General features: G+C 34.3%; 2 protein-coding genes and 1 pseudogene across 2 annotated transcripts; all 3 read left to right on the plus strand.

Annotated features, from left to right (window-relative positions):
• The first annotated feature begins 6,218 nt into the window (after nt 1–6,218).
• On the plus strand, nt 6,219–6,719 carry LOC105787342 (late embryogenesis abundant protein D-113). Its single transcript, XM_012613703.2, has 2 exons — nt 6,219–6,305; nt 6,465–6,719. The coding sequence occupies exons 1-2, from the start codon at nt 6,219–6,221 to the stop codon at nt 6,717–6,719; spliced, it is 342 nt and encodes a 113-aa protein (XP_012469157.1).
• A 1,299-nt stretch (nt 6,720–8,018) lies between these two features.
• Nucleotides 8,019–9,843, plus strand: LOC105786181 (amino acid permease 3-like; annotated as a pseudogene).
• Nucleotides 9,844–10,647: 804 nt separating this feature from the next.
• LOC105786182 (late embryogenesis abundant protein 46) lies at nt 10,648–11,550 on the plus strand. The gene is made up of 2 exons (XM_012612517.2): nt 10,648–10,805; nt 10,877–11,550. The coding sequence occupies exons 1-2, from the start codon at nt 10,719–10,721 to the stop codon at nt 11,282–11,284; spliced, it is 495 nt and encodes a 164-aa protein (XP_012467971.1). The 5' UTR covers nt 10,648–10,718; the 3' UTR covers nt 11,285–11,550.
• The last annotated feature ends 12,427 nt before the right edge of the window (nt 11,551–23,977 follow it).

A 23,977-nucleotide genomic window follows, 5' to 3' on the forward strand; every position in this document is an offset into this window, starting at 1 on the left:
ACGAACAACGTAGCACCAAACAAAAAAAGGACAAATAACAGTTGTAAAAAATTCAGATTTTATTTATTTTGGATTTTTCGGCACTATAAAGGCCAATTTAAAAAAAAATCTGTAAGGGGATGAATATTGTATGAAATCCTAGAAAGAAAAGCAATAAAAAAAACAGTTCTTAAAGGTGATTTCAAAGTTTTTATTTTTCTCTCTTCAACCTGTTCTTTGTTTTGATGTCTATATATATATATAAGTAATAAAATAAAGAGAGGGAAGGAGAAGGAGTTTTACCTTCGTGGGTGCGCCGATGAAGCCTTCTTCTCCTCAGGGCGAATCGGAGTTGAATGGGCGGAGGCCTAGGATTTGAAACGCTAAAGAACGAGGGAAAACAGAGAGTTTTTGGATTCTCGACCACCGTGTGTCTGCAATGGCGTCATTGGTAACCGACGACCGACCTTGATGGTTTGGTGAGCAGTAGCCACGGATTCGGTTTTGAAAAAGAGAGAGGTTTTCCGATTTTTTTTGGAAAATAAGGGAAGAAATGAAATTTTTAAGAAAAAATCTGGTTTTATAGAGGACCTAAACAGCGCCGTTTTGAGCCTCAACCTCAATGGCAAAAAACAACGTCGTTTGCCCACAGCGACCCGCGCGGTGACTTGACCAGGGGAAGGATCCGCGCGTTTTCCAAAACTTGGGCATATTGCGCAAAAGGTCATTTTTCTTTTGCAGGATCTTTAAATCGGTCCTTTTTTTATTTTTTAATTTTTGCCCCGCATTTTGATATTGTTTCATTTCAGTCCGCATCACTGCGCTGCGTTTTAGGGAATGGAATAATTTCCAACCTAGCCCCCTTCATAATTCTCGAGTTGCAGTTTGGACCCTCCGTGTTTTTAAACTACATTTGTGGCCTGTTATTTCTGTTTTGACTGCGATTTAGTCCCTCTTGCGTTTTCTAATTACTCAACTATTATTATTATTATTGTTATTATTAATGTTATTATAACTATTAGTATTATTATTTATATTGGGTTATACGTCTATTTACCTATGTACATATGTAATTATTTTGTTATTTATATTATTACTTTAAGTTTCGAATCCTTATCATATATTAATAGTTAGTTTCAAGACGTATTTTTTATGTAGTATTATTTTATATTATAAATAAAATTATATTACCACTTTAGATTTATTATACATTTATTTTAAAATTTATTATGTATTATTGTTTAATCTTCATTATGTATTGTTATTATAAATATACGTACATATACATATTATTTAATGTACTTTGATTTACTTTTACGTAATACTTACTTTAAAATTTATTTGGACACTATTATTTTATGTAGTATTTATCTTTAACCGTATTTTTAATTTATTTCAAATTTTCATTTATATACTATTCATTTTAAATTCATTTTAATATATAACTTCCTTTCTTTCATATTTTTTTAGCTATTTCAAATTTGTACATTGGGTTGGTGTTTGTGTTGATCCGCTTGTCACTTTTTTAAGATTAACTTTTAATTCATTTTGCTTGCTAATATTGATGTTAGTATTTGCGTAATATAGGATATAAAATTGTTGCTCTTATGTATATGATATTGTTTATGCGTATATATCGAATCTTTGTTATTCATTAATGCATGCTTTAGTTTACAAATTATCATTTCGCGTTGTACATTATTATTCAATCGTTTTTATTTATTCAAAAGATTACAAATGTTAAAGTTATTTCATGCAAAAATTTTCAAAATGACGCAATATTCAAAATTTGGAATCCTCGAGAGAATTGAGCCATAATGTATTGGGTTCCAATTTTCCTCATTGAATCTAAATAATCGAGGATATGCTTTAATCAAAACACATAAATAAAAGCTCATTCTCGAGAATTCGATACGTTGTCCTAATACATTGGATATGACATGTTATTTTCTCGAGACAAGGATTCTTCTAAAAATAAAGGCAATATGCGATATTTAGGAATTTTGGGAAATTGAACCCTAACTTACTGGGTTTTGATTTTTCATTTGACCCAAATAACCAAATACCCTTCTTAAAATGCATAGGTTTCGAAAATCAAAAGATAGACTTAATTTTGAGGATTTAAAATGTTGCACTCTAACTTACTTAGTGCGACAATTTATTCCTTTGAAATAAATGAGCCTTATCATTCAATTCATTTTTATTCAAGATAAAAGGATCGTATTTTAAAATCTTTTCAAAATTTCGACATTAAGACATTAACAATCAATTCGGTACCAATTTTGGGCGTCACGAGGGTGCTAACTCTTCCTCGTACGTAACCGACTCCCGAACCTGTTTTCTCAAAATTCGTAGACCTAAAATCATTTTTTAATGGTGAACCGATCACACCTCAATAAAAGATCTATGGAGACTCTAATTTTTATTTTTTAAAGTCGACAACAAACTTTTTTGTTTTTCAAAAAATGGTTTCGACAGAATTAAATTAAAAACTCGATTGAACTGATTTTGTTTAAATTTTTAACGAATTTTTAATCATTTATTTAATTAAACCGAACAAACTAATCAATTTGAACAAATCAAGAATTGATGACTTGATTGATTTGATCATCAATCTAATTTTAAAAATCTTGGTATACATAAAATATTATATAAAAAGTATATAGAATACCATAAGGTGTAAAATAGTAACTTCGAAAATTTGAGTCGCCAAAGCGGAGTAAGCATTACCCTACTACTAGCAAGACTCCCGAATCGATGTGAGTCAGTACAAAATTTGTGGAGCCGCTTGGGTTTCTATATACCTGCATCTGATTAAGATTACCATTTTTTTTAAGAAAAAGAACCATATAAAAATAGAAATATAAACATTACACATAATAGTATAAGACTTCAAATTAGTATACAAATGCCACTGTTTCCAAAAAGAGTGCAACTATAACACTGAAAAGTTTGGAAACAAACAAAAGGTTTATTATCTTGATCAACTGTCAATAATTGCATCTTAGTCTTGTCATTATCAGGCTAATTTGACAGAGAATTTCGGTCAAACAATTAACCACTTTCAATAGTCCCGAAGAGATCATATTGCACTAGTGACGCATAGAAAACCAAGTCTCAAATGTCTTATCCTAAAAAAATCTATAATTGGTTTTTTTTAATTTTTATAATTTTTCAAGTTTAAATTTTTTTTTTGGGGATTTTTAATGGTCTTTATGTAACTTTTATTTTATTTTTTGACACATGACAACATGTAATTGGTTAGTTTAATTTTTTAACGAACAATCATATTAGAGTAATGGGTACCAAAATGATAATTTGACCATAAAAACTCAGACTTGATGAGCTCATTTAATTTGAATTAAAGTGGATGAAAAAAATGGTTGTGATGGATGTTTAGTCTCAAATTAGACAAAAAGTGCAACATTGGTGTTTGGGATGAAAACAATAAAACTAAAAAAAGGGTCAAATTTCAAAATAGTTGGTCATGGGATGAAAACAAGAGCAACACCTCATTTCAAGATTAAACTTCTATTAACAAGTACCCAAACTGACTTCATATCATGTCCACCAGACAAGAAACATGTTAAATTGCGGGGTTTTGATTAGTGTGAAGAAGAAAACTAAATGCAGGCGATCAAGGAAAAAGCAACAAGCGTAGTGGCTTCGGCCAAATCTGGCTTGGTAAAGGCCAAGCACACTGTTGAAGAGAAGGTCTAATAGATTAGTGTTGTTTTATGACCACAACTTATTATTTCACCAACATAAACCAACCCAAGTTTTATTGCTTCGAAGCTTAATATTTTATTATAAAATTTTAACATTCGGATCATGTGGTGGTGCAGCTGGAGAAAGCAAAAGGCACAGACAAAAAGCATAAAGAAACGGGGAGCCAAATGAAAGAGGAGAGCATCCAACCAACAGATGAAACTTGACGAAGAAGAGGATCTTAAGCATGACGCTTTCTCCCTTACAATTTTTGTAATTTTTATCTTTTTTTGATTCTTTAAGTTTGATCCGCCTACTTCATCCATAAAATAAATTTATTGTGAAAGATTTATGATTCAAATTTAGCCAAACCAAGTTACTTGGGTTGATTGTCAAAAAAAAATTATGAATCAATTTTTTTTGGTGAATAGACTTAAAACAGTTCAATTGCATTATATTAAACTGAGCAGAAACACCACTTGTTTTATCAGAGTAAAGGATTGCTAGCATCTCCTTAGGAGGATCACCTGTAGGCCCTCTTTCCCTTCCGAGACCATTTTAAATATATATCAGCAGCTTGGTTATCCTCCCTTGAGACTTGTCGTAAATTCAATATTGCTGATGAAGTGTCTTGGAGAACCTTGACCTCCAAGCAATTACTTTGAATCATCACCCTTTGGTACCTTCGGCCTTGAAAAAGAATTAGATCATTCAAAATACCTATAATTCGGTATCAAACATTGCCTCAAATAACAGTTGTACCTCAGAATCCAATCTCCATTTCTGCCACATTAGAAAAACAATAGGGAAAAAGAACTTTGTCCATTAAATTTTGTAAAAATGGAAGGTCAAACCTTGGGGAAAATTTAGTTAAGACTTAATCAATACGTCATAGTTTGAGAGACTATGCAACAACTACTTTAGACGTCTTGCACAGAACTATTAGGCATATAAGTATTACGCGATGTAGTTTAGGTAAAGTTGTATAAATAAATAAATAAAAAGTGTAATTTATGCTGAAGGGGGAAAAAATTCATATCCGGTATCCTATAAAGAAATATTGTTCAAAATTTTTAAAAATATTTTTTACGACATGTCAAGTTTTGAATATTTGTATAAGTTCCATAAAATATTTTCCCCCATCACATCATATAACACAAGCTTGGGAAAAATGATTTAAATTAATGCTTAATGTCAACAATCTTTTATTAAATTACACTTAGTCAAACTCAACACAAATGGTCTTATTTCGGCTCTTAGTAATAATGCTTCGATTGGAGGAGTTTCAGAGATTCTTGTGCAAATTGGCTGTGTGGTTTTGCTATAAGGACTGGCAAGGATATAATTTTTAAAGTCAAATCAAGAGCTATTTTAGAAGGACTCGTCATAGTATGGGATACTGGTTTTAGACCAACAGAATTGGAATGTGATAATGCTTTGTAAGTTGAAACAATCCTAGCTGGAGGTGTTGTAAATAGTAGGATGTCGGAGTTGTGCCTGATCCACTATCTCTTATGCCACGACTGGGAAGTGCAAATTCAACATATTCCTAAGGACCACAACAAAGTTGCTAATCTTATGGCTAAAATTGCCAGCTTAAATTACAACAACTTGCAATCGTTTGAAGAACCTCCGATTTCAATCCAAGATTTACTTAATGACAATCTTGCTACCATATCCAATGTCGCCCGTTAGTGTTTTCTTTACCTTATAGTCAATATTTTGCAGTATTTTTTACTGAAAAAAATTAATGTGTCTTAAAACACTTTTCTCTTGTTAAATCATAACAAAATGTAACGAAGTGATATTAAAATTATTCAAATAGTTAATTGAGATTTAAACTTTGTTGCATGCATAAAAAGGTTTATATAACAAATCAAAATTATACCCTAATACAAGGGCCATTATAATTTGAAATTAAAGCTTGATGAACTTATTTTATCGAAATTAATAAATGAAAATAAATATAGATTCAAATGCTTTGATTAAAATGGATAAAAAAGAAGGTTAAAGTCTGCAATTAGTCTTTATACGATGACAAATTTTGAGATTTAGTCCTTGTACTTAAAAGTTAAAATTAAGTCTTCCTACTTCTTTATTTAAAATCTTAATCCAATCATTAAAATCATAAGTATTTTTAGTCAAATTGTCAAATTGAATTTTTGTTAGGTTCTCATATAATGTGACATATGAGTAACAAAAAATAAACATGTTAAACTGACAAATTTGGATAAAACTACCAATAACATTAATAATGCTTGGGTTATGATTTTAAACTAAAAAAAAACAAAAGGATTGATTATTTAACTTTTAAAGTATAGGGACCAAATCTCAAATTCTAAATATGTAAAGGGACTAAGTGCATATTTTAACCAAAAAAGAACGGGTCTATTGGATCTTTGTTCTAGATTTAGATAAACAAGTGAATGGAACAGTACTTCCCTCATTTTATGTTTAACGAACCAAAAAAATCATGTTAAATTGGGAATACCATGCAAGATTTTGATTAATGTGTGGAGGAAGAACATAAAATGCAAGCTATAAAGGAAAATGCATCCAATGCAACGGCTTCAGCCAAATCTGGGTTGGAAAAGGTCAAAGCCATCGTCGAAGACAAGGTGGTCTATTAGATGAACATGAAGGAACCCAATGTTTTTTTTTTTAATGTCTTTCAAGTGTAATGACAAAGTAAAATGTTATTACAATTATTTTAACGCGATATGTTTGATTTTAACAATGGTGGATATATATATATATATATGTGTGTGGTGGTGCAGTTGGTGAAAACGAAAGGTAATAATAGTAATGACGCTAAGCAGGAAGAAACGGTGAGCCCAAAGAAAGAGGTGAGGATGGAGCAGGCGGAACTCGATGAAGAAGAGGCACGCCTACACGATGCTGTGACCAAGCATATGGGAGGAGACGGTGGATTCACGGCTGCAGGTACTGATCTTAACTCTCAAGGTGGGTGGATTCCCATCTATCCAACCGCTGCACATTACAATGGAGCTCGCAGTTTTTCTCTCAAGTAGTAGTCTTCATTATGTAATGTCGGTATCTTGATTTTGTGTCACCATGGTACTTGAATTGATTTTGTGTTAAATATATTTTCAACCACTTGTTGAGTTAATTTATGTATTCTTTTTTTAATTTTGGGTAAATTACACCCATAAATATTTAAATATTAGTTTCTTTATTATCTACATTGTCATTTTCTTTAATCTATTTTAGTAAAAAGGAGGTTTAAATTTATTACTGCCAATGTTTTTGGAATCGAATGATAGGAGACTAATTAGACCATCGATTTTTGATTTGATTGGTTCATTTAGTTTTAAGTAAATAAATTATTAAAATTTTAAAAATAAATTTAATCATCAATGTTATTGACATTTAATTTTTTCGTCACTCTCCCATTAAATCATTAATAAAATACTGTTGCGGCCTTTTTAATGGCTTGGTAACAAATCTTGTCCTCCAATATTTACATATATTATCAATTTAATTCTAATTTTAAAAATTCAATAAATTTAACCATCAACTTTACATATTCTATCAATTTAGTTTTGATTCTAAAATTTTAAAATAAAAAGTTATTTAAAATTCATTTTCTACAAAAACATATAACATTAATAGAATTTTATATATTTTATTGTTTTTATAGTTTTTACAATTTTAAGTATTTTTATGGAAAATATTTTTTTATAATTTTTATTTTTATTTTTATTTTTTAACGTTTTTAGAATAAAATTAAATTGAAAAATGTGTAAAGTGAATGATGGAATTTGTTGAATTTTTAAAATTCAATATCAAATTAATAAATTTTGTAAATATTAGATGACTATATTTATTATCATGCTAATAAAAAAACACCATATTAACATTCCACTAATTATTTAATCAAAGAGTAGTTAAAATATAAATGTTGATAATATTAATGATTAAATTTTATTTTTTTCAGAATTTAATGAATAAGAACTTGCGACTTCGAATAGAATTTTATTTCAATAGTAAAGCATGTGAATGTAAGTGTAACACATTATTCAAAAATTAAAAGCGAAATCAACTTTTTTTTAATTTGAATTGATTTAGAGTTTGCATCATTATATAAAAGTTATTTTATATTGATATTTTATATATTTTATAATTAAATTTATATAAAATATTGTTGGTATATAAATAATTCGATTGAAAATAATAATAATAGTTTATTTAAATTTGATTTAATATAAACTTAATGAATAGCCTTGTTACCATTTATAACACTCTCTTCCTTGATCTCTAGGTGTTTTTTTGGTTTTTTTCTGTGTAAATCTCAGTGTCACTTGGCAAAGATGGGAGAGAAGTGTGCTGGGAAAACTCAGCTTCACAACAACCAAGCTTTTGATCTCTCCGTGCTTCCACAAGGTGGTTCCAAATGCTTTGATGATGACGGCCGACTCAAGCGAACTGGTAAATTCCACCAAGTTTATGACGACATCCCTTTGCACCAAACACTTGCTTATGTGATGTCACTGTTTTTTCCCTGTGCCAGGAACTGTATGGACGGCAAGTGCTCATATTATTACGGCTGTGATTGGTTCTGGCATCCTGTCCCTGGCTTGGGCCACTGCTCAGCTTGGATGGATAGCTGGTCCAGCAGTTATGTTTTTCTTCTCTTTTGTAACTTACTACACTTCTACTCTTCTTTCTGCTTGTTACCGCCGTGATGACCCTGTTAATGGCAAGAGAAACTATACTTACATGGATGCTGTCAGATCCAATCTTGGTAAACTAAAATGAAACTTTCATTTGCATTAACAAAATGTGAGGATTCTTCCTAAACTTGTAAACTTAACCTTTTTGTTTTTCAGGTGGGTTTAAGGTGAAGATATGTGGGTGGGTTCAATACTTGAACCTTTTTGGAATTGCCATTGGATACACAATTGCATCATCAATTAGCATGATGTGAGTTCCTTAACACAAGGGTTCCAGCCAGAACATGTTTGCTTTCTTTACTTGCGTTTGTTTGGGGGGCTAACAGGTTTTTTTTTTCTTTGTTTGTTGGTGTTTTCATTATAACGGGGCTATAAAAAGGTCTAGTTGCTTCCATGAAAGCGGTGGCAAGAATCGATTTCACATGAATAGCAACCCTTGTAGGATTGCTTTTGGCATTGCTGAGATCATTTTCTCTCAAGTTCCTGACTTTGATCTATTATGGTGGCTTTCCATTGTTGCTGCTGTTGTCCTTCAGTTACTCTACAATTGGGATTGGACTTGCTCTTGGAGTTGCTAAAATAGTAGGTATGTATTAACAGCATTCTTTTAGACACTTAAAATGCAATCAGCCTGATGTTGTTGAGATGAACTTTTTAGAAAGGAAAATGGGTACGGTTTAGCTGACTTAGGGTGCTTTGTTTGGATAATGTACCAGCGAATGGAAAAATTAGGGAAAGCCTGACTAGGACCAGTGTTGGAACCGTTACTCAAACACAAAAAACATTTAGGTTCCAGGGACTTGGAGATATAGCTTTTTGCCTTTCTTACTCCCTCATACTCATTGAAATTCAGGTATGTCATGTAACTTCATTTTATCTAATTTATCTAACTCCAATAACAGTATGATACTTGTATAGGACACACTTAACGCTCCACCATCCGAATCAAAGACAATGACCAAGGCAACTTTGTTAGGTGTTGGAGTGACAACCTTGTTCTGCATGTTGTGTGGTTGCATGGGCTATGCTACTTTCAGAGACTTGTCCCCCGGAAACTATGAAGCACCGACATGGCTCTTCCGCCATCGTACCGGTGTCATACGGGTAAGCTCGGATATGTACAAGACACGCTGGGATACGACAAAAAGAAAGAGTTGGACACAGTCAAGAAACCGAAGTTGGAAAACGGACACTGGCGATGAAGAAGAGAAGGGAAGAAGAAGTAGTTCCACAGCGGGCAGTTTCTTTGGGTTTATATTAAACGCATCATTTTCTCTCCAAGTGTCCTTCTAGCTGATTGGATTTGGAGGACTTGGTTATTTATTATAACAAGCAATGGGTTATATTTTGGATTATACACTTACACTTAACCCCATAATCCAATGTCATATTTGCTTCTTTTTTGTAGCAAATCGAAAAAGGATGCTCCATTTCCTACCATTTAACAGTTTGATGCGCCGAATCATAAGCCAATAGAATAGAAAAAAGAAGAAAGTGTTGAAAGTTGAAAGAAGGGGCAGGGGTGTGCAAAATTCGGGTAAAACTGAAAAAATTCGGTTAATTGACCGAATTCGGTTAATCGGTCAGTTAATCGAATTTTTTCGGTCGGGAGTCGGTTAATTATTTTTTGATTTTTCGGTTAACGGTTAATTCGGTTCGAAACCGGTCGGTTAATCGAATTTTTTCGGTTAACCGAAAAAATTAATAAATAAAAGTATAATATATAAATAGGTCCACTATTCATCTAAACCCAATCTAAACCCAAGTATTTAACCCAACTCAATTATCCAACCCAACCCAATCATAAAATTAAATTACAAATAATTTAATAAATAAAAATAAAATTTTAAAACTAAGACTAAAATTAAAGTCTAAAAGTCTAAAAATAATTTAATTATGTAGTGATTCAATTCGGTTAATTCGGTTAATTCGGGTAATTCGGGTAATTTGGGTAATTCGATTAATTCAGTTAATTCGATTAATTTAGTTAATTTTTAACCAAAAATTAAAAAAAAACATATAATTTCCCTAGAAGGGGAAGGTGAATTGGCATGGAAATCAACATTAGTCCTCCTAATAGGACCTCCTCTCACCGCATATCCTCAGCTCGCCATGTGTCAGGTCAAAACTTCCCTCCCCAAATGCAAACCGCCATAAATAAATAACAACGTGGCAGCACCTTAGAAAAAGACATCTCAGTAAGTGCCACGCGTAATTTTTAGCAATAAGTGGCAGAAACCCACATCCCCCTTTGCTTCTATTTAATTGAAAAACGATAAAGCTGCAAAAAACCATGTTCATTTTGACAAGTTTGATCCATTGAAGAAGAAAAGAAAAATGCAGTCCATGAAGGAAAAAGCAGCCAACGTCGCGGCTTCGGCCAAATCTGGCTTGGAAAAGACCAAGGCTACCATGGAAGAGAAGGTGGTCCTTTCATTTCCTTCTCCTTGTATTTTATACACCAAAAACTTATTCTAATTTGGATTATGGTGCAGGTGGAGAAAGCAAGAAGCAATGACCAAATGGAGAAACAAATTGCCAAGGAAAGGAAAGAGGAGAGGATCCACCAGGCGGAGCTTAACAAACTAGAGGCTCGTCAGCATAATGCGGCGGCGAAACAAGCCGGAGCGGAGGGCGGATTCACCGCAACGGGAACTGGTACTTACAAAGCAACTGGGACTCACTCTTATTCCACCACAGGGGAACGTGGACAATCCACTGGAGCTCATCAGATGTCGGCGTTGCCTGGACATGGGAGTGGGCAGCCTGCAGGGCAAGTGGTTGAGGGTACTGCTGCTGCCCATCCTATTGGGTCAAATCTTGGTGTGGGAGGGGCCAAATCACATAATACTCGAGTGGAAGGAAATCCCCATGGATATGGTACTGGAGGGACTACCAGTTAATCCCTTTTTTCTTGTTTTATTAAAGGAAATAAGTAATGCAAAACATGATGCAGTTATGTTATGATAGAAATCAAATATTGAGCTTCATAGTCTGAAACAAGGTTTTTGCATGAAGCTTGAGCCTAATGGTTATGATAACGCATAGACATTAACTTCAACAAAAATCAACTTTTATTGAATGAGTAAATTAAATTTGTATGTTTTTAGGGAATTAAAGCAAAGTTTTCGATAGGTGATCGCTTTTGGTCACTCACTTTGACAGCTAACATTTTATCAATTAGCTGACCACATGAATAATCTATTAACTTGGCATTCTCCAACCTTCTCCTCTCCCCTCTCCCCTCTCCCCTCTCCCCCTTCCAACTCCCGCCGTTATCTTCTCATTGTTGATCCTTGTTTCGAAGCTTAAAAAATTTAAGTATGGCCAATTGTTACAATTTATTTGTGCAATTTTTACTATAGCAAATTAAATATTATTGATTGGCTATTTACCTCATCCACATATAATTAGGTTTAAATTACAATTGTACTAAAAATTTAATTAATTATATCATATTATTGACTCAAAATGGAAGCTATTAAACTAAATGGTGTGATAATTTACAGGCCTGTTAGAATGTAGTAATTTGACAAGAGAACAAAGACCATTCTATCAATAATGTGAACTTATTATTCCAAAAATGAAATGTAAAATTATAAGAGTCATAAAGATATAATGATATTACTGTTTTTCTATTAGTAGGGATGCATATCAATATTGTAGGGCCCAGTTTTTGACCCAGGGTCAATTACAAACCCAAAACCTAGAACTTAATTACAATACCCAAACTTAAGCCCAACCAGGCCCAATACACAAATTCTCAATAGTCAAACTAACTGAAACCCTAGCCTAGCGCCGCATGTCCACTTGCCCTGCCCTCTGACATTGCCGCCGCCTGTCACCGTCGCCCACCTGCTCCATCAACATCAGTTACCTGCAAACAATAAAGAGAAAGCAAAGCACAGCACAAGTGGAGGGGATAGGATTTTGTTTTTTTATTCCGGTATAAAAATCGATTGTAAACAGATTGTAATGGGGGAAAATCAGTTTTAAAGAGACTGATCTTTACATCTGTAAAAGGGGAGATTTTGGAAAAAAGAAAAATTAAAAAAAGAAATAAAAAGCAGAAGTTTTTAAGGTGATTTTTTGGCTTTTATTTTCTTTTTTTTTATTTAGAAATAATAAGAAAAGGGAAGAGTTTACCTCTATTCGCCGTCATCGGAGTGTTCGGAGGTCCCAAGGAGTGCGTCGGAAGAAAACGGGAGGCTTTTTAGCTTTTTAGCCGCCGTGTATGGCGGCGCCGGCGCCGATGATCGGCGGCCGGCGCTGCAGCCGACGACCACTTCCTTGGCTGGACCTTGGCCGATTTCTGGAGCAGGGGAGAGTGTTTTTTGAAAATTTCTTTTTCTTTTCTGAAAAGTGGGAAGAATGAAATTTTTGAAAAAATTTTAGCTTAAATAGGCTTCCAAAACGACGTCGTTTTGGGCAGCCTTCTCAGGCACCAAAGCGGCGTTGTTTTGACCTGACCCGTTGGTCGACCAGACCCGCTCCAGGGGGATCCGCATGTTTTCAAGGGATGGGCTAATTGCACTTTTAGCCCTTCCGCTTTTTAATGGTTTTATAATCAAGTCTTTTAGTTTTTTTTTAATTTCTCCCTATGATTTTTTTCGTTTTTTAATTTAGTCCCTTCTGAAACCACGTCATTTTAAAGGAGAAGGACAAATTGCCTTTTAGTCCCTCCATGCTTTGCGCGTGTTCAGAATAGTCCTTTCCCCTTATTTATTTGCAGATTTAAACCCCCACTTTCGTTTTAAAGTTTAATTTAGTCCTTTTGGTTATTTGTTTACTTTCTTAATAAATTTCATATTATTACTGTTATTATTAATTATTGTTATTGTTATTTGCTCATTATATTTTTAAATTTGAAATTTTCAGTTATATATACATACATGTGTTTTTATATAATATATATAATATGCATATTTTATAATCTATCTATATATACATATACGTACCTATATATATATTTATATTTTATAATTTTTATACATATCTATATACATGTCTATATATGTATTTTATTTTCATAAATATATATATACTTACATGTTCTTCATATTTTTAGATATGTATTTTATATATGTTCTTTATATTTTATGATTCATATATATACCTATATATATACTTTTTATATTTTATGATAGTTACATATGTATATATGTATATGCTTACTTATATATATATATATTTTATATAATAATTTTAAAATATGTAAATACATATATTTTCATATTTCCATAATTTTATGTATATACATATATATATTTTGTAGTTTTATAGTTTTATACATTTTCTTTGTTTATTTCTTTATTTATATTTTTATTATTTGTTTTGAAAGAATGTTTTAATTTTATTGCTTATATGCTTGCGATTGTGTACTATATTAGTTTGTCTTTGTATTTATTTTATTTTGTAGCCCTTGCTTGTATTATTTTGTTTACATCATCATAATTGTCATTCCATTACGTCAATTTTTACCTAGATTCAAAAAAAAAAAAATTTTAAAAATATAAGTAATACTCGATATTTGGGATCTTCGAGAGAATCGAGCCCTAACGTATTGGGTTCCGATTTTCTTCGTTGAATCTAAATAATCGAGATTACTCTTTTAAATATATATATAATAAAAAAACTCATTATCGAGAATTCAATACGTTGTATCCTAACGTATTGGATATGACATGTTGTTTTCCCGATATGAGAATTTTTTCTAAAAAATAATAAAGGCAGTATTTTGCATTTAGATTTGAGAAAGTCGTGCCCTAACTTACTGGGTTTCGATTTTCACAATAAATCTAAATACGTGAATATTTTCAAACTCAAGTTTTAAACGATCTCGGGAATTAAAAAAATTGTGTCCTAACTTACTGATCGTGACCCTTTTTTTTTCGAGATAGCTAAATATCTTTTAAATAAGTAAATTTTGACATTCATTCGCGTATTGGGAATTCGAGACATTGCGTCCTAACTTACTGGATATGATACTTTTTTTTTCTCGATTAACGTGAAATATGCTTCTTTTCCCAAAAATTTTCAACATTTTAATACAAGGATCGTATTTTTAAAATTCTTCAAATGTTTTTAATTCTTGACATCAAGACATTAACTAATCAACTAGGTACCAATTTTTTGGGCGGTACGAGGGTGTTAATCCTTCCTCGTACGTAACCGAATCCCGAACCCGTTTTTCTGAATTTCGTAGACCAAAATCGTTGTTTTAATAAAATCAAATCGTTTATTAAAAACAACCACTTTTCGAGGTGATCCGATCACACCTCATCAAAAAGGATCGGTGGCGACTCCCATTTTAATTTTTGTTTTCAAAATCCAAGTCGACCCCGTTTTATCAAAAAAATGGTGTCAACAGCTTGGCGACTCCACTGGGGATCCAAAATAAGTGAGTCGAGCCACAAGTTGATTACTTTTTGTCTTTTTGTTGAAAATTGAAAACTTGATTTAAATATATCATCCTTTCATTGCATTTCATTCAACATTATTACAATTTTCATTGTTGTGGTTTATAATTGCTGTGTTGGTTTAAATTTTGGTATCTTTCTGCACATTACATGGCATGACCTTTGGTCACACCCTTTTCAAGTGGGAGTGAGAAGCTACTCCTTCGTGAGGTTTTCACCTCCGTGCAGGATAGTGGATCGCTTTCAGGATACATTTGTACTTATGTCTTCGTGAGATTTACATCTCCGTGCAGTCATAGGGAAATGTATTCCCCTAAACCAAACTCGATCCATATGAGCCTATAATGGGTGAGAATCGAGGAATCTACTGGTTCGGGTACCTTTGCTTTAGAACCAAAACCACATGTAGAAGACCTTAGGAGCCCACCCTAGGTAGAACCACTTCAAACCCCTAGTAGTCACCTGAATAAGTGTTTTATTTATTCTTGCTTGCTTTTGCTTTGTACTAACCTGTTTTCTTTTTTGTTATGATTGCATTGCATTTTCATCATAAAAAAAGAGGCGTTGATTCACGTTCAGTTGTTAAATAGAAAGTTTGTCATAAGAAAATGGGTTTCTTGATAAAGTGGATGATAATACGGTTGTCCGAATATGGTCCAAGAAAACGTGATAGTTTAATGGATGACTACACGACTATTGCTCTGTTGCCCGAGGATTCAAGATGACAAAGATTATTCGAGAGCCGCTGAACTTTCTTAAAGAGGAGCCAACGAGCATCACGACGATGAATAAGTAACGAGTCGCGGCCCAGATAAAGCAAAAAGGAGATAGAAGAGATGTCCCTTTTAAGGAGTTCGTGAGATTTATCTTAACGCTCGAATAAAGAAGAGGATCGAATGTCTCCGTCTATGAGGGCAAAGCCGTATATATATCCGCTTTATGTAAAGAGATTTGTTTTCTAGTAAAGTTGTTCTAATAGAATTGAACCAAGAATCAACGTCTCTTTTTGCATTCATTTCATGCATTTGCATTACATTGCATCATATGCATTAGATTTTTACAAAATGACCCTAATTAATTAAAATTATTACAGTTACCCTGGAAACCAAAAAAATTTGCCAACTAGATATCACTACGGTACCCGTCGTAAAACTAAAGCAATGGACCAGAGATTAGAAAGACTGGAACAATTGCAAAAGGAGATGCAAGATTAGATGCAAGAAAAGCTAGCTAAAGCAGCTAGACATGGAAGAATCCCAAAGAGATTTATTGAGTCATTTAAAGCAGTTAATGGCTGGGGGGCATGATAAGGGAAAGAACCTTGTGGTAAATTCTGGAGATGATCACGAAGACCCTGCCTATCTTCCAGGTTTCGCCCCAACTAATATCCAGGCGCAACCAGAGGTGTACCCAAAAAGGGTACCTGTCACCATTAGATTTCAATACCAAGTCGGTGCCCCGGCATCGATGAACTTTCCAACAGGCTCGGGTTCTAATCCCGGGGATAATCATACCAATCCTGTAGTTCCTGATCTCGACGACGTAGCAGAAATAGAGAATGCAATAGCGGACCTGCCAAAACAACTAGAAGACCGGTGTAAGTAGCTAGAGGAGAAGTTTAAAGCCATGGAAAATGCCGATTACCATCGAGGAATGGACGCTAAAGATTTGAGCTTGGTACCAGATTTGGTGCTCCCTCCCAAATTTAAAATGCCGGAGTTTAAGAAGTATAACGGGACTAGTTGCCCTGAGGCTCATGTCACTATGTTCTGTCGAAGGATGACAGGATACATCAACAATGATCAATTGTTAATTCATTACTTCCAAGATAGTTTGACCGGGTCGGTTGCCAAATGGTACAACTAGTTGAGCCGTGCCGACATCCACTCATAGAAGGACTTGGCACAGACTTTTATGAAGTAATACAGCCATGTAACAGACATGACACCTGACAGAATTACACTGCAGAATATGGAAAAGAAGCCAAGTGAGAGCTTCAGACAATATGCCTAAAGATGGAGAGAGGTAGCGACACAAGTTCAGTCACCTCTTTTGGAGAAAGAAACCATAATGCTTTTCATCAACACTCTGAAAGCACCGTTCATTAACCATATGTTAGAAAGTGCTACCATGAGCTTCTCAGATGTAGTGATGTCTGGCGAGATGATTGAAAATGCCATAAGAAGTGGGAAGATAGATGTGGGGAAAAGTGCCAAAAGATCAACCCCAAAGCACAAAGAAAATGAAGTGAGCAACCTGAGCTTGTATAATAAAGGGTATTCAAAAGTAGTCACTGTAGGCCAGCCAAGGACGGTAGCAGCTAGCTATCAAGGCCTCTCAAAGCAATAATCTAACTCGAGGCCAAACACAGAAAGACTCCAGTTCACACCCATCTCGGTGACGTATAAGGAGTTATAGCAGAATCTGTTTGATGTGCATGTAATATCCCCTTTCTACTCAAAACCCCCACAACCGTCGTACCCCAAATGGTACGATGCGAATGCACAATGCGATTATCATGCGGGAATTACGGGGCATTCCATAGAAAATTGCATTACCTTTAAAAAAGTGGTTGAAAGGCTTATCAGTATGGGCATTGTCAAATTGGATGATTTATCTAGTGCAGAAATTCGCTACCCAATCATGATTGATAATAGAGTGAATACAATGCATGAAGAAGTTGAGAAATGTTCACATCAATGCTATTTGTGAAAAAGAAATTGAAGAAGAGACCTTATGAGATATTCGCTCTTATAAACCTGGGAGTGTTCTAAATAATGGGACAGCAGAAGAGACCCTGTAGTATTTAGAGTCTACTTAGAGTAATATTCAGAACACACTTGTTGCTTTCAGCCTAGAGGCAACAAGAACTCTTTTGCGAAATAGGCTCATGTCTGAACGTCGTTATTTTAATGAAATATATCTTTGCGATCATTTTTGAGTCAATATTCTTTCATTCTTTATGAATAATTATTCTTTCATTCTTTTTCTTCCAAATCAACCTTTCATTCATAATCATACTGTACAGATAATTTTTCTTAAATTCATACATTCTTTGTATATTCTTTTGCACCTACAATAGGTCCTTGGATATCAACGACATGAGTGACGCTGCTACAGACTCAGAATCTCCTTTTGAGTGAGACATGTGTTTAGAGGGATCTCATGACTTTGAAGGTGACATAGATTGTAGCCTATCTCCAGACTTGTTGAGGATGGTAGAATAAGATCCTACCTTACAAAGAATCAATGGAGTCCATGAAGGTCATTTGGTCAATCTCGCCAAAAGATTCTGATGGTCATCAATTTATCTTCGTAGGTAGAAGCCGCTTCATGTGCCAATGTCACAAAGTCGACAGTCAGCAAATTCTTGAAAAATATATATGTCGGTATAGAATGCCAAAAAGGATCATATCCGACAACGCACTAAATTTGAACAACAGCACAATATCAAAAGTTTGTAGTCTGTTCACGATTAATGTCATATCGCCCAAAAAAAAGAAGAGAAAGAAGAAGAAGGAGAAGAGTTTGCCCTAGATGATTTCACGAGAGGGGTCTGGTATTGAAGAAGATCTTCCCCATGCAAAAGAACTTCATGCCAAGCTGGGAAGAACCTTATGTGAAAGGCCTTATCTGGAAAAGCGTCAATCTTGATCGGAAGGGATAACAAGGACATGCCTAATCCTATGAGTTCAGATTCAATAAAAAATATAAAAAAAGAGGAAAAAAAGAGAAAAAGAAAAAGAAAGAAGAAGAGAAAAGAAAAAAGAAAAAAAGAAAAGGAGAGGCCAAGGTAAAAACCTGCAAAGGGCGCCTTGAGACCAAAAGGGATTTGAGTTGAAAACCCGAAAAGAGCGGCTCAAATTTTGGATCAAATTGGGGCATGAGGTGATCAAAGCAGCTCAAATTTTGATCAGATCGGGGCATGTGATTATCTTGCTATACCTAAATCAACAAGAAAGGGTAGGCAACATCTTGAGGCATCGACAAAGTCCAGTAGATCTCCTAAACACATGTCAAACTCAGAAAGATCTTCAGAAAGTTTGTACAGAGAAGTTCAAGCTGCGATATCTGGGGCACCTAACCTTCATACTATTTATATATTGAATTTGTTATTCTTGGAATACTTCTTTCTCAAAATACGTGTTCCCAATCAATTCCTCTTTTATTCTTGATAATTTATTCATTTCAAGTTATGCTTCCAAATCAATTTTATTTTTATCCATGGTTATGATCCTTTTGCAAGCATGTTGCATTGGAATAATGATTAATGGACTAATAATACTTTCACAATGGAAGTTTTGCATATTTACTCTAGAAGTTTTTAAATGATATAGGAACCTAAAACAGGACTATTGTTTAGAACACACCAAGTTCAAAGGTTGAAATGTCTAAGAAGGAAAAGTCTAAATTCAGACTATCCTTTCAGATTTTGTTGTCCAAACATTGATAGAACAAAATGACAAGATATCATGTAGGTGACAAGCAGTGATATCCAAGTGAGAAGAAGATGGTGTCCTAAAATTACAGTGGACTTAACCTTGAAGATTACAGCGGATAGAACTCTGGAGATTACAGTGGGGGTAATCCGATTAAGTAAGAAATGAGTGTTACCAGTCGAGCAAGATAGCATTCTGACGTGTTAGTAATGAAACCTTGATGAAGAACGAGGAATAATAACTCAAACATTAAGGAATCATCTTCATGACATTCTGCAAATGTCATTTATACGCGTCTAGTTAGGAGCAGTTGATTCATTCTGATCATGTCATCCTAATCACTAGGCACAATTAGGTTTATAAAATAGAACATACAGGTCATGTTCTCCAGAGAACAGATCAATGAAGATAGCAGATCTTGCCCTCCCTGATCGACAAATGAAGCGGATCGAAGATACCACTTTGCCTTCCTCTGATCGACAATGAGCAGATCAAGATAGCAGACCTTGTCTTCCTATATTGGCAGCGAAGTAGATCGAAGATAGCAGATCTCGTCTTCCTATATTGGCAGCAAAGTAGATCGAAGATAGCAGATCTTGTCTTCCTGTATTGGCAGCGAAGTAGATCAAAAATAGTAGATCTTACTTTTCTGTACTGACAGTGAAGCAGATCAAAGATACTATAGTTTGCAATAAAGCAGACTGAAGATAGCAGATCTTGTCTTCCTGTATTGGCAGTAAAGTAGATCGAAGATAGCAGATCTTGTCTTTCTATATTGGCAGCGAAGTAGATCGAAAATAACAGATCTTATCTTCCTGTATTGGCAGTGAAGTAGATCGAAGATAGCAGATCTTGCCTTCCTATACTGACAGTGAAGCAGATCGAAGATACCATAGTTTTCAGTAAAGCAGACTAAAGATAGCAGATCTTGCCTTCCTGTACTGGCAGCAAAGCAGATCGAAGACACCAGCCTTGTCTTCCTGTATTGACAGCGGAACAGACTAAAGATAGCAGATCATGCCTTCTTGTACCGATAGCGAAGCAGATCGAAGACACCAGCCTTGCCTTCCTGTATTGACAGCGGAGCAAACTGAAGATAGCAGACCTTGTCTTCCTGTATTGGCAGCGAAGTAGATCGAAGATAGCAGATCTCGTCTTTCTATATTGGCAGCAAAGTAGATCGAAGATAGCAGATCTTTTCTTCCTGTATTGGCAGCGAAGTAGATCGAATATAGCAGATCTTGCTTTTCTATACTGACAGTGAAGCAGATCGAAGATACTATAGTTTGCAATAAAGCAGACTGAAAATAGCAGATCTTGTCTTCCTGTATTGGCAGTGAAGTAGATCAAAGATAGCAGATCTTGTCTTCCTGTATTGGTAGCGAAGTAGATAAAAAATAGTAGATCTTATCTTCCTGTATTGGCAGCGAAGTAGATCGAAGATAGCAGATCTTACCTTCCTATACTGACAATGAAGCAGATCGAAGATACCATAGTTTTCAGTAAAGCAGACTGAAGATAGCAGATCTTGTCTTCCTATACTGGCATCAAAGTAGATCGAAGACACCAGCCTTGCCTTCCTGTACTGACAGCAGAGCAGACTGAAGATAGCAGATCTTACCTTCATGTACTAACAGTGAAGCAGATTGAAGACACCATAGTTTGTAGCAAAGCAAACTGAAGATAGCAGATCTTGCCTTCCTGTACTGGCAGCGAAGCAGATCGGAAAACAACGAATCTTATCTCCCCAGCGTTAAGACTGAAAGCATCAGATCTTGTCTTTCAGATTGGCGCCAAGTAGATCAAGATGATGATCTTATCTCTAAAGTTGCCGTAGAGCAGTTCGCATCCAATCTTATCTCCCTGAAGTTGCAGTGGAGTAGATTGAAGTTAGTAGTCCTATCTCCCTTATGTTGCAGTGAAGTGGATTAAAACCACAGATCTTATCTCTCTGAAGTTGCAGTAGAGCAGATCGCATCCAATCTTATCTCCCTGAAGTTGCAGTGGAATAGATTGAAGAAATCAATCCTATCTTCCTGAAGTTGCAGTGAAGCGGATTAAAATGACAGATCTTATCTCTCTAATTTTGCAGTAGAGCGGATCACACCATGACAAGTCTTATCTCCCTAAAGTTGCAGTGGAGCAGACTGGAGATAACAAACTTTATCTCCCTGAAGTTAAAATGGAGCAGATTGAAGCTACTAATCTTATCTCCCTGAAGTTGCAGTGGAGCGGATTAAAATGATAAATCCTATACCTCTGAAGTTGCAATAGGTCGAATTAAATCTATCATAGCAAATCTTATCTCCCTGATGTTGCAGTGGAACAGACTAAAACCACGAATCTAGTCCCCCTGAAGTTGCTGCAAAGAAGATTGAAGCTACAAGTCAGATCTCTCTGAAGTGCAGTGGAGTGGATTGAAGCAACACGACACCGTGGACTGGAGTAAAACTACTTGAGAAAGAGAAGTGCCAGAAGACGTCAAGATTCAGCAACACCGAGCAAAAATTGGTCCCTTTTGATGTCTTTACTCTATTCTCGTTACACGACAATGAGCAAAGAGGGGCAGCTGTAGGGCCCAATTTTTGACCCAGGGCCCAATTACAAACCCAATACCCAAAACCCAGAACCCAATTATAATACCAAAACCCAAGCCCAAACAGGCCCAATACCCAAATTCCCAATAGTCAAACTAGGGTTTTAGTTTTCTGAAGCCCTAGCCTAGCGCCACACGTCCACTTGCCCTGCCCTCTGATATTGCCCCCGCCTGTCACCGTCGCCCACCTGCTCCATCAACATCAGTTACCTGCAAACAATAAAGAGAAAGCAAAGCACAACACAAGTAGAGGGGATAGGATTTTTTTTATTTCGATATAAAAACCGATTGTAAACCGATTGTAAGGGGGAAATCGGTTTTAAAGAGACCGATCTTTGCATCTGTAAAAAGGGAGATTTTGGAAAAAAAATAAAAAAAGAAATAAAAAACAGAAGTTTTTAAGGTGATTTTTTGGCTTTTATTTTCTTTCTTTTTATTTCGAAATAATAAGAAAAGGGAAGAGTTTACCTCTATTTGCCGTCACCGGAGTGTTCAGAGGCCCGAAGGAGTGCGTCGGAAGAAAAATAGAGGCTTTTTAGCTTTCCTACCGGTGTGTATGGTAATGGCCACGCGATGACTGACCGGTCGATCGTCGGCGGTCAACGATCGGTTCCTTGGCTGGACCTTGGCCGATTTCTGGAGTGGGGGAAGAGTGTTTTTTGAATTTTTTTTTCTTTTCTGAAAAGTGGGAATAATGAAATTTTTGAAAACATTTTAGCTTAAATAGGTTTCCAAAACGACGTCGTTTTGGGTAGCCTTCTCAGGCACCAAAGCGGCGCCGTTTTGACCTGACCCGTTGGCCGACCCGACCCGTTCCAGGGGGATCCGCGTGTTTTCAAGAGATGGGCTAATTGTACTTTTAGCCCTTCCGCTTTTTAATGGTTTTATAATCAAGTCTTTTAGTTTTTTTTTAATTTCTCCCTATGATTTTTTTCGTTTTTTAATTTAGTCCCTTCTGAAATCACGTCGTTTTAAAGGAAAAGTACAAATTGCCTTTTTAGTCCCTCCATGTCTTGCGCGTGTTCAGAATAGTCCTTTCCCCTTATTTATTTGTAGATTTAAACCCCCACTTTTGTTTTAAAGTTTAATTTAGTCCTTTTGGTTATTTGTTTACTTTCTTAATAAATTTCATATTATTACTGTTATTATTAATTATTGTTATTGTTATTTGCTCATTATATTTTTTAAATTTGAAATTTTCGTTATATATACATACATGTGTTTTTATATAATATATATAATATGCATATTTTATAATCTATCTATATATACATATACGTACCTATATATATTTTATATTTCATAATTTTTATACATATCTATATACATGTCTATATATGTATTTTATTTTCATAAATATATATATACTTACATGTTCTTCATATTTTTAGATATGTATTTTATATATGTTCTTTATATTTTATGATTCATATATATACCTATATATATATATATACTTTTATATTTTATGATAGTTACATACGTATATATGTATATGCTTACTTATATATATATTTTATATAATAATTTTAAAATATGTACATACATATATTTTTCATATTTCTATAATTTTATGTATATACACATATATATATCTTTTATATTTTATAGTTTTATACATTTTCTTTGTTTATTTCTTTATTTATATTTTCATTATTTGTTTTGAAAGAATGTTTTAATTTTATTGCTTATATGCTTGCGATTGTGTACTATACTAGTTTGTCTTTGTATTTATTTTATTTTGTAGCCCTTGCTTGTATTATTTTGCTTACATCATCATAATTGTCATTCCATTACGTCAATTTTTACCTAGATTCAAAAAAAAAATTTAAAAATATAAGTAATACTCGATATTTAGGATCTTCGAGAGAATCGAGCCCTAACGTATTGGGTTCCGATTTTCTTCGTTGAATCTAAATAATCGAGATTACTCTTTTAAATATATATATAATAAAAAACTCATTATCAGGAATTCAATACGTTGTGTCCTAACGTATTGGATATGACATGTTGTTTTCCCGATATGAGAATTTTTTTCTAAAAAATAATAAAGGCAGTATTTTGCATTTAGATTTGAGAAAGTCGTGCCCTTACTTACTGGGTTTCGATTTTCACAATAAATCTAAATGCGTGAATATTTTC

Source organism: Gossypium raimondii, chromosome 1 (genome assembly GCF_025698545.1).
Source record: "Gossypium raimondii isolate GPD5lz chromosome 1, ASM2569854v1, whole genome shotgun sequence".
Taxonomy (NCBI): domain Eukaryota; kingdom Viridiplantae; phylum Streptophyta; class Magnoliopsida; order Malvales; family Malvaceae; genus Gossypium; species Gossypium raimondii.